Source organism: Mobula hypostoma, chromosome 6 (genome assembly GCF_963921235.1).
Source record: "Mobula hypostoma chromosome 6, sMobHyp1.1, whole genome shotgun sequence".
Taxonomy (NCBI): Eukaryota; Metazoa; Chordata; class Chondrichthyes; order Myliobatiformes; family Myliobatidae; genus Mobula; species Mobula hypostoma.
Window position 1 is genome coordinate 114,166,257 of NC_086102.1, and position 12,065 is coordinate 114,178,321.

General features: G+C 40.7%; 1 protein-coding gene across 6 annotated transcripts in view; it reads left to right on the forward strand.

The window, feature by feature from the left end:
- trpm2 (transient receptor potential cation channel, subfamily M, member 2) overlaps positions 1–12,065 on the forward strand; it is a 200,903-nt gene that overhangs the window by 79,793 nt on the left and 109,045 nt on the right. For 4 of the 6 annotated variants that reach the window (XR_010018390.1, XM_063051496.1, XM_063051495.1 and 1 more), the window contains one exon: positions 4,431–4,760. The exons of the other annotated variants lie outside the window; for them this stretch is intronic. Coding sequence is in view for 3 of the 4 variants with exons in the window: in XM_063051496.1 (XP_062907566.1) it covers positions 4,431–4,760 (330 nt within the window). In the remaining variant the exon portion in view is untranslated. The remainder of the gene's footprint in view (positions 1–4,430; positions 4,761–12,065) is intronic. 6 annotated transcript variants of the gene reach the window in all.

A 12,065-nucleotide genomic window follows, 5' to 3' on the forward strand; every position in this document is an offset into this window, starting at 1 on the left:
TCTCCCTCTCTCTCTCGCTATCTCTGTCTCTTAGAACTATGTTCCATCCCTGTTCACTCTGTAGACCAACTGAATAACTGTCCACACAGTGTCACCCTGTTAGTCATCACACAAACAGGCTCTACAGCCCACTACGTCTGCCCACCATCATGCACATCTGAACTGACTTAGGCCATAGCTTTCTATAGCTTGGCAATTTAAGTGCCCAATGAGATTTTGTTAAAGGTTATGAGTGATCTCACCCCATTCTTTCTGGGTACAAATGTTTTTCATCAGACTGACTCTAATCCTTTTACTCCTCACCTTAAGTGTGCGCTCTCCTGATTTTACATATTTTAGTTATGGGGGAAAAAGTTCTTGCTATCCACTCTATCAATGCCCTTATAATTTTGTCACATTAATCACCCTCTCCCTCACTCTTTAACTCACTCTCCCCGAACCTGACCATCTCTCACTAATCCCTTGGCTTTATCTCTCCATCACTCTTGTATTCCCTGGGACAAACCTTTGCCTTCTCTCAATAATCCCTCAATGTGATCTCCCTCGCTCATCTTTAATACTTCAGCCTGAACTTCCCCTCCTTCTCCGATTCTTCTTTGCTAACCATCTCTCACTCTCTAATCCCACTACCAAACTATTTTCTCTAATATTATAGTCTGTAGACTAAACCTCTCTCCCACTAAACCTAATCCCTTAATCAGAACTCTGTCCCTGTACAAACTTGAATCCCTCATCCTGACTTTCTCACTCAAACCCCTCTGCATGACCTCTCTATCATTGTTTAATCCTTCACACAGCCTTCCTCGCTCTCTAACCTCTCAACCTTTTCTTCTCCTTCATTCTTTAGCCCTTCTCCTTCTCTTATCACTCATCCTAAATCTCTTCCTCGCTCTCTAATCCCTCAATGCAACCTCTTTCCCTCACTGACCTAACCTGGACAACCTCTCCCTATAACTCAGGCCCTCTAGTCCTGTCAACATTCTCATAATTTTTTTCTGCACTCTTTCTAGTTTAACAATGTCTTCCCTCTAATAGAGTAACCCTTACTATACACAGTACACTAAGTGTGGCCTCACCAATGTCTTATACAACTATACCAACTCCTAACTAGAGCCATGGCTGATGAAGTCCAGCTTGCTAAATACCTTTTTCACAACCTTGGCTACCTGTGATACTGTTTTCACTGAACTTGGCAATTGCACTGCTAAGTCCCTCTATTCTATTATGATTATGAGGACACGCAGTCCCCTTTTATTGTCACTTAGTAATGCATGCATTAAGAAATGATACAATGTTTTTCCAGAATGATATCACAAAAACACATGACAAACTGACTTAAAAACTAACAAAAGCCACATAATTATAACATATAGCTACAACAGTGCAAAACAATACCGTAACTTGGTAAGAACAGACAATGGCACAGTAAAAATCTCAAAGTCTCTCGAAAGTCCCATCATCTCACGCAGATGGTAAACCTCCAGCACCGCCAACTTGCCGATGCAGCATCCTGGAAGCATCCGATCACAGTCCGACTCCGAGTCCGTCCAAAAACTCCGAGCCTCCGACCACCTCTTCGACACCGAGCACCGAGCACCATCTCTGCCGAGCGCTTCAACCCCGGCCCTAGCAACAGGCTATAGGCAAAGCCGAGGATTTGGGGCCTTCATCTCCGGAGATTCTCGATCGCACAGTAGCAGTGGCAGCGAAGCGGGCATTTCAGAAGTTACTCCAGATGTTCCTCTGTGTTTCTCACGGCTGTCTCCATCAAATCCGGATTGTGCACGGCCCCCTAGTTACACATAATTGATATTCATTCGGAACGGCCGCGCCCACTGCGTCGTGTCGCCATCTTCTCCTCCCTCCTTCACTCTCTAGTGCCTTACCATTCATACTTCACTGCCTTAACTTTCCAAAATGCATTACCTCATGGTTATTCATGTTGAAATCCACTTAGAACTCCTCAGACCACTTCCCTAACTGATTATAATATCCCTGTATTCTATGGTAACTTTTTCACTTCTAACAACTTCAACTAATTTTATGTCATCTGCCAACTTACTAATCAGGCCTTGTGCATTAGCATCCAAGTCATTAATGTAAATCATGAATAACAGATCTCCCTCCACTGACCTCTGCAGCACTTCTCTAATCATTGCCCTCCATTTTGAGAAACAGCTTCCAACCACCACCCTTTGCGTCTTACCTCCAACATCCACTTCCCTACTTTTACCTACGTTTTGGTTACCTGTTCAAAATAATTCTACGCACAAAGCCATGCTGGATCCTCCTAACAAGAACCTCTCCAAATAATTGCTGAAAGATCCTGTCCCTCAAAATTCCTTCCAGTAACTTCCCCACTACTGATGTCAGGCTGACCAGCCTATAGTTCCCTGGCTTGCCCTTCCTACCTTTCTGTAATGCGGATGACCAAAGCTGTATACGGTATGCTAAATGAGGCCAAACCAAAGTTTAATATAACTTCAACATGAATTCTGAAGTTTTATTCTGATAGAGTCAGAGTAGTACAACATGGAAACAGGCCCTCCAGTCCTGTCTGTCCACACTGACCAAGGTGCACATGGAAGCTAATCCCATTTCCCTGCATTTGGACTATATCCTTCTAAACCCCTTTATCTATTTACCTACTCACATGTCTTTTAATGTTGTTAATGCACCTGTCTCAACCGCGTCCTCTGTCGGCTCTTTCCATATACCCAACACCCTCTGTATGAAGAAGTTGTTGCCCTAACTCCCTTTTAAATCACTCCCCTCTCACCTTAAGCTAGGCCTTGGAGGGAGAAACTGTGTGCAGTTACCCTCTCTAAGCCCCTTATGATTTCATACGCCTCTGCAAGGCTACCCTTCATCTCCATTGCTCCAAGGAATAAAGTACTAGCCTGACAAAGCTCCCCCTATAACTCAGGATCTCAAGCCCAGATAACATTCTTGTAAATTTTCTTTTCATTCTTTCCAGCTTAATGACATCATTCTTATAACAGGGTGATCAAAAATGTACACAATACTCCATTTTGTTCAATGGCCACATAACATCCAGCTTCTATCTTCAGTACCCTGGCTACTGAAGGCCAGTGAGACAAACACCTTTTTCATCTCACTGTCTTTCACTTGTATTGCAAGGTACCACCATTCCACAGCATTCTCCAGGGCCTAAACATTCACTGTGAAAGTACTTCTTTGATTTAACTTCCTAACACCTCACACTTTTCTGGACTGAAAGCCTTTTGCCAGTCCTTAGCCCAATTACCCAGCTGATCAAGATCGCCTTGTAATTGTTGATAACTTTATTCTCTGTTTTTGTTGCCACCTATTTAGTATCATCCACAAGATTACTAATTGTGCCTTATACATTCTCCTCCAAATTGTCTATATAAATAAAAACCAACTAAGGACCCTGGATGGACCATTTGGCACACCACTACTCACAGGCCGCCCGTTTAACAAGCAAACTTTAAAAATTCTTTGCTTCTTACCACCAAACAAATTAGGAATCTATCTTGCTAACTCTCCATGAATCCTAGATTAGCCTATCATGAACAACTTTGTCAAAGATCTTGTTAAAGTCCACCCTGGACTCATCTACTGTATCCTCATCATTACCTCTTTGATAAATATTTAGAAATTCATTATTTCCCAAGCACAGATCCATGCTAACTCTCCCTAATCAGTTCGCGTTTACCCGATCGTTAATAGGACCTGCCCTCCAGTGACTTACCACACCCCCACCCCATCCTCAACTAATGTAGACTTACTGGCATGTAGTTCCTGGTTTGTCTGTGAAGTCCTTATTAAATAACGGTACCCAGTGTCTCAACCAGTGAAGGCAAGCATGCAGAGCACTTCTTAACCACCCTATTCACACTTCTTGCAATAATAATGAAATGTATCAATAGAAATTGAGAGTGAGCCACTTAAAGTAAATTTAGAGTACAAGCGTTAGTCCCAAGGTCAAGTTTTAACAATAGGACAAGAGGTGGTTGGAATCTGGAGCTCAGGACACAGCAGACTGAAATGCAGAAATATAGAGTCGTCGGAGAGGGGTGGGGTGGGGGTGGATACAGAGTCGAGCAGATGTTGCACTCGCTCCCCTGTAGCTACTGATGAAACCCAAAGCCTGGAGATAGACAAAGTCGGAACATGGAATAAACCTTTATTCAGCAAACCACGCAGCCAAAACTTAACAGTGAAACCAGAGCATGACTTTTTAAAGGTCACAAGGAATGAGACATTGTCAGGAACAATGGCCAATCAGAGAAAGTCAGCCTGGGATTGGTTAACAGCCGACCAATAGGCATTGGTTGCCAAAATAGTAAACTCCAAAGCTTTTCACTGTTTTTTGGTACATGTGACAATGATAAACCACTGCACCATTAACTGATATTCTCTCACCTCTTTTCTTCATGTCGCAGTCCTCCCACCTCCACCAAGCCATGTTTGCTGCTCTTGTTGGAAACAAACCTGGGTTTGTGGAACTCTTCTTAGAGAATGGAGTGAACTTGCACGAATTTCTCTCGAAGGAAATGCTTGTCCGACTTTACAACAATATTTCACATCACACTCACTTATACAAGAAACTGCTCAAAGTGGTGGACAGTGAGAAGCAGCCACAGATCAATGAGAAGCTGGAGAACAAGAGCAAAGTCCCCCTTCATCATATCTCCATAGTCCTGCAGGAGCTGCTCGGTGAATTCATGGAGCCACTCTATAAGTACCCAGATATCTCCTTTAGGAAATTACCTGTAAGTATCACATTGAGCTTTTTGGGTTTCAGGTTCAGAATTGACTTGCCCACAGCAAACAGAGGGATCTAATGGAGGGTGTTATTCTGCCTGCTGGCCTGTGACCAGCACTGGAGCCTCTGTTGTTTGCAATATGTAAATGGTTTGATAGGTGATAAATGACTCGGCGAAAACTTGCCCCGTATATCGCTGTTATGTTCTATAACTGCAAAACATAAAACTAATTCAAAAGGAAACAAGAAAGTCGAGAGATGCAAGTCTTGGTTCATTTTTTACTTTATATGAGGCAAACGCATATCATGTGGTGGCATAATGACGTGTGCCATTTACATACTTTTACAGATAATCGTAATGCATTATGTAAACAACAAAGAATGCTCAAACAATATATTTACAATATTACTCAAATATTACTGAAGTATTAAATATACAACACTCTTCCCTGCTTAGCTGTAAATTCAACTCAATATAGAATCCATCTTAAGTATATATATACAGTATACTATATAATACAACTGCAATAGACATCCACAACATAGTAAATTTTAAATTGTCCCATTCAGGCCTAAAGATTTAATCATTGTGGAGGTTTTCTTACGTTTGTGGGTAACATCTTTACTGATAAGAGAGATCACTCTGCATGGCAGATGAGAGTTGTGGCTGTGAAAACAATTTCAGTTGTGGTGGTTTAGGAGTTGAATCTCAGACTGTAGAAGTAGTTCTGACAGCTTTGGATACCTTTCTTCTATTTTCTAACTTCTTGTCTTTCTTTTTCTCACTTTTTCTTCTAATTTCTTGTGAGTATCTCTGAATTTGCTCATTTCTCAAGAAATTAGGTCTTGTTTATCCTCTTCCATTTCCATAGCACTTATGTCCTCTTTCTTTTCCTTTTTCTTCTTTCTAGAATGTGCATCTTGATATTGAGAGGGTGAATTTAATTCACTCGAGTATTCTCTTATTAATCTTTCCATTGTTCCCTTTACAACCTGATCTCTTCTTGTGGTTTCCTCATCCCCAATATCATCTGGCAAATCCTCTCTTTTTGTAGCTCCATCAACTCCTTTCTCTTTTTATTTCTACTTGACGTTCATGCAATAACGTTAATGCACACAGAGCACACACAGGTCTTCTGTATTCATAAAAGCTTCTGCTCCCAACTTTCCCGAAGCTACTTGAACTCTCTTCCAACTTAAAACCAAGCCACATTTCACAAGTAACTGCCTGATTAAAATATCAGAAGCTTTCTCAGATATGTTGCCTACAAAAGCTGTTGTAATTGGACCACTGCTTTCACTCCTTTCCCGACTCCTCTGACCAGCATGGTCCTCATAGTCCTTCATTGGTCCAATATACTTTCCAACCAGAGGCACAGAGATTGGTGCCAATGCCTGTTTTCCCCCTGTTGGACAACAATTCATGGTGTACAGCATGCAGAAAGTTGAGGCATCATCCAGTAGCTTTCTTAATTTGCTTTTGGTTGCAGGGGATGTGGCATGCAAATGGTGGATGGATCTCCAAACAAACTCTAGTTTGCTCAGCCACTCACAACACCACAATGCTGGCCGTCCTGCCTTTACCATATACAAGCCCAATATGGCTTGTTGATTGTTGTATTTCACTGTTACAAATGTCATTTCCATAGGAATTATGTTTTCTCCAGTGCAGTTTCTTAGTTGCATATCTGCAGGCTTCAGTTCAGTATCTTTGAAATGCTGTTCAAACTTATTTTATGGAATGACTGGAACAGCTGAGCCAGTGTCCAATTCCATTTTCTGTTCACTTCTGGTGTAAGCCATATTGCTTGTCTATTGTTAGTTTTCACATTTGTAAATCTGAAGGCCACCCAGTGCTGTGTCACTCTTATCATTATCAGAGTTTTTATCAACAGCCTGGAGATTAGTGCTCATTAGAAACTGCATATTGACTTGTTAGCTTCTTTTCTTCCCTGCACAGTCCATTTATTTTTGTCTGTCTGACATGCTCTTTGTATGCGTCCTACTTGTTGCATTTTTCATAAGTTTCATCTTTAAATCTGTATTGGTCTGGTGCATGGGAGCCACCAGGCAGGTTTCTGTTTAGACGTTGCAATTTTGTTCACACTCACATTAAGTCCTGACAGCAGATCAATTACATTTTCTGTCTGCATTTCCTTTGATACAGCGATTTTAACTGCTCTTTCAAATGTAAGTTATACTTCAGTTAGGAGCCATTTTTGAATGCTTTCTTGTAAGATTCCAGAAATTGAACAATCTCTGAGTACATAATTAAGTCCATTATCGAACTGGCAATGCTCAGTCTCTTCAATTCAGCTACGTACGCTGAAATGGACTCCCACTCCTTTTGATTCCTCATATGAAACCTGAAGCGTTTTGCAGTCAATAATGGTTTCAGTTCTAGATGTTTCTCCATTACTTTCACTCATATTGACTGGTTTGATTAGAGCAGTTAAACTTTTCAGCAAACTGAATGCCTTTAAATCTAATGCACTCAGCAGAATTGGTATTTGTTTCTCATTGGCTATTTAATTTAAAATACTGCTCAATACATTCAGTATACAAAATCCAGTTATCTCTGGTGTAATCAACCGCATCAATCTTTCCAATATAGCCAGCCATTTATGTTCTTTTTTTATGTTTACTATCACTGATTCTGAACTCACTGTTTATGAACCTGTACATGCTTCCATTTTCTACCATTTTTTAACTTGACCATCTCTGTCTCCTATTCTGAAGAGACATGCGCTGAATTTATTTTACCTCAACTATTTCTCACTGTGCTTTTATTTTAACTCGAACGTCTCGTTGCGTTTCAAGAGGTAGGTAGTTATCTTGGGTTCATTTAAAATTTCCTCATCTTCACTGTTATGCTTTGTAACTCCAAAACATAAAACCTAACTCAAAGGAAAACATGAGATAGGAGAGATGTCACTTAGTTTGTTTTTCACTTTAGCGAGGCAAGCATATATCATGTGGTGGCTTAATGACGTATGCCATTTACATACTTTTACAGATAACCCACAATGCATTATATAAACAATAAAGAATGCTTAATCAAACAACATATTTACAATATTACTCAACTATTACTGAAATATTAAATACACAACAATCTCTTTTAAATGCATTTCCTCGAGTACTAGACATTTTTGTTCTCTGGGATTAAGATTTGGGCTGTCTACCCTATCTGTGCCTCTGATAATCTTAGATATGTCAAGTACTAGAGCACACACATTTAAACTGAGAGGGTTCAATTTAAATAGATGTGTGAGATAAGTTTTTGTACACAGAGTGGTTGGTGCCTGGAATGAGCAGTAAGCAGGTAGTAAATGGAAACAGACATGAAACTGATGTTTAAGAGGCTGTTAGATATATGAAAATGCAAGCATATCAATTAGGTACAGGCAGAAGAGAGTTAGTTTAATTCGGCATTGTGTTCAGCACAGACATGGTGGGGTGAAGGTCTGGCTCCCAACTGTACTTTTCTTTGTTCATGTTTATATACCCCAGAGCTGGCATAGCACAAGTTATACCACAGAGTAAAGTTCCCTTTGCCTTGTCCTACCAACTAAATCCAGGTCAGGGAGAAAAAAACGTAGCCATTACATTCACGATCAGCATGAGGCAAATCTCTCCTATTTCTCTTTGTGTCTCCTGCGGTCCACATCTGAAGGCCTTGCAACTAGAAAGAACTGTTTAGAAATATAATCAGCAACTTGGATGGCTCTTAAATCTCCCTGCTGCCTGTTGGTTGATGACATAAGGAGGTCTCTTGGAATACTATAAATAAATGGAATATTTCACAGATTCAGATTAATTTATCACATACGTATATCATACATGGAAAGCTACAGTCAAATGTGTTGTTTGCATTAACAAACACAACCTAAGGATGTGCTGGGGGGGAGCAGCCTGCAAGTGTGTCCGCACCATTATAGCATGCATTCAATGCTCAGCAGAATAACACAGAACACGACAAAACAAAATACATCAAGCAAAAAAAAACCAACAGCAAAACAAGCCCCTTTCCTCACTCCCACTCACCCACACACACTTCAAATTCAGGACAGGCCTCCAGCCTCCAGTCTCCAGCCTCAGGTTTTGGCCATCGGGCTTCAACTTCCAGACCTCTGATCAACCTTCAGACTCCAACACCCAGACTAATCAATGACGGGACGCTAAAATCCAGATGAATTCCATACTCAAGCTCCAGGCACAGCAACTGACTGGCCTTCACGTGTACCGCTCTCACGGCCTTCAAGCGTGGAGCCGAGGCCTTGACTGCAGAAGTCCTTTGTCACCCATCCACATCATTGGCCTTTGAGCATAGAGTGAAGGCCTGGGTGGGAGATGTCCTTTATCACAAGTTCATCACTCTCTGGAGGAAGAAATTTCCCTTGATCCTTGACTCACCAGCCACTGGAATCACCCTACCTTCATCCACTCGGTCCTATTCTGTTAAAATTTCATAGTTTTCCATGATCCCCTCTGATTCTTCCAAACTCCAGTGAATATAAGCTTCATTTTACCCCATGTCCCTCCATGCTTCTGCTCCTGCTTTCTCTGGAATCAGTCTGGTGAACCTTTGCTAAATATCCCCATATCAAGGAAATCCTCCATTGGATAAGGCGACTAAAGATGCAAATACAGTAATACCAAAAGTATGATCCCACCTATTGCAATTGCAGATAGACGTCTCGGCTCCAGTACCTGAATCCTCTCTTTATGAAGACCAGCATATCATTTGATTTCTTTATCACTTACTGAAACAGCAACTGGTACACAAGAACACTCAAGGCTCATTGTGCTTCCCCTTTTCCTAGACAAGCACGATTTAGATAGATTATATTAAAATAGATTAAAATATAAAACAGCTCAGTACAGGACCTTCAGCCCATAACATTGTGTTGACACCTTAACCTACTCTAAGATCAATCAAGCCCTTCCTTCCCACATAGCCCTCCATTTTTCCATCACCCTTGTACCTACCTAAGATTCTCTTAAATATCTCCAATACATCTGCCCCATCACCACTCCAACACATGCTATATAATAAAGCCTATCTCTAAAATCCCCCCCATATCTTCCTCCAAACACCTCAAAGTTATGCCCCATCATGTTAGCCAATTCTGCCCTGGGAAAAAGTGTCGGGCTATATTAATGGGATTATGTTATAGACTCAATAGACAGGTGGAGTTTAGGAGCAAATTTGTAGTTAGATTGCAAACAGTTGTAAGATGCATAATACTGTAAAAGTATATGATTTTAACAATGCACATATTTACTGGGACTCCTTCTGGGCTGGATGGAATGGAGCTTGTCAAATATGTTCAAGAAAGTTTCCTTGATCCACATATAGAGGTCCCTACCAAAGAGAGTGTGATATTGGATCTTCTATAAGGCTAATAAGAAAGTGCAAGTGGCAGAAGTTTATGTAGGGGAGCACTTTGTATCCAGTGATGATAATTCCTTTCGTTTCAATATAGTTATGGAGAAGAATAGGTCTGGTCTTCAGGTTAAGATTCTAAAGACATGGCATCGGAAAGCATCTGACAAGGTAGATTGCGAAAGGTTGTTCTCTGGCAAATGGATGCTTGGTAAGAGTGAGTCTTTCAAAACTGAAGCACTGAGAGAGCAGAGGTTGTATGTTCCTGTTATAACAAAAGGCAAGGCTAACAGGCTTGGGAGCACTGGTTTCTGAAGGGTATTAAGGCCCTATTTAAGAAGAGGAATTGCTTTTACAACTTATTGCTTTTATTTCTTTGGCCCAATATGCTTTTCAACCAGAGGCACAGAGGTTGACACCAACATCTGTTTGCCCTCTGTCATGGTGTTTGGCATGTGGATAGTTGTGGCATCATCCAGCACGTTTCTTAGTTTGCTTTCAGTTGACTATATTACAGGGGTTGTGGCATGAAAGTGGTGGATGAACCTCTGGTCAAGTTGTAATTGTCTCAGCCAATCACTTCTTGACAATGCAGGCCCTCCTGTTTTTACCACATACAATCTCACGTGGCTTGTTGGTTGTTGTATTTCACTGTTACAAATGTCATCCCCACAGGTGTTATCTTTTCTCCAGTATAAGTTCTTAGATATCTGCAGGCTTCAGTTCAGTATCTTTGAAATACCATTCAAACTCATTTTGTGGAATGACTGAAACAGCCTAGCTAGTGTCCAATTCTGTTTTAATTAAATTACTATTCATTTCTAGTGTAAGCCGTATTGCTTGTCCATTGTTAGTTTTCACATGGTGAGTCTAAAGGCTAATCAGTCCTATGTCACTCTCATTATTATCAGACTTTTCATCAACAGCATGCGGATTAGTGCTCTTTTTGAAACTGCAACTACTTTCTAAATCTTTTTCTCTTCCCTGTGCAGTTCATCTATTTTTGTCTGCCCAACATGCTCTTTGTATGTGTCCTACTTTGTTGCATTTTCTTCAAGTTTCACTTTTAAACCTGCATTGGTCTAGTGTTGGTGAGATCCTGCCACAACTGCAACACTACTTGTTCAGCCAGGTAGGTTTCTGTCTGGACTTCGCAATTTTGTTCACACTCTCTTTAATTCCTGACTGCAACTCAATTGGGTCTCTGACCGTTGTTTCCATTGATACAGCTATTTCAGCTATTTCAACTGCTCTTTTAAACATAAGTTGTGCTTCAGTCAGGAGTCTCTTTTGAATGCTCTCTTGTAAGATTCCACAAGCTAAACGATCTCTCAGTGCATCATTAAGCACATCACTGAACTGACAATGTTCAAACAATCTCTTCAATTCAGCCACAAAATCTGAAATGGACTCCTCTTCCTTTTGATTCTGCTTATGAAACCTAAAGCATTCTGCAATCAACAATGGCTTTGGTCCTAACTGTTCTTGTATTGGTTTCACAATATCCGCGAAGCTCATTTCTGCTAGTTTGGTTGAAGTAGTTAAACTTCAAGGCAAACTGTATGCTTATAAATCCAATGCATTCAGCAAAAGTGCTACTTGTTTCTCATTGGCTATTTAATTTGCTTTAAAATACAGCTCAATCTGTTCCGGATACATATTCCAGCTACATCTTGTGTAGTGGAACACATCAATCTTTCCAAAGTAGCCAGCCATTTCTGTTTTTTTTTAAATGACTATTATCACCCTGTACTCACTGTTTATGGACCCATGAAATCTTCCATCTTCTGCCTTTTCTTTAACTCAATCGTGTCTGCCCTCTGAAGAACATGTGCTGTGCTATATTTTTAACTGGATTGTTCCTTGTTGTGCTCTTTAAAAAACTCAAATGTTTCGCTGCATTTCAACAGGTAGGTAGTCACC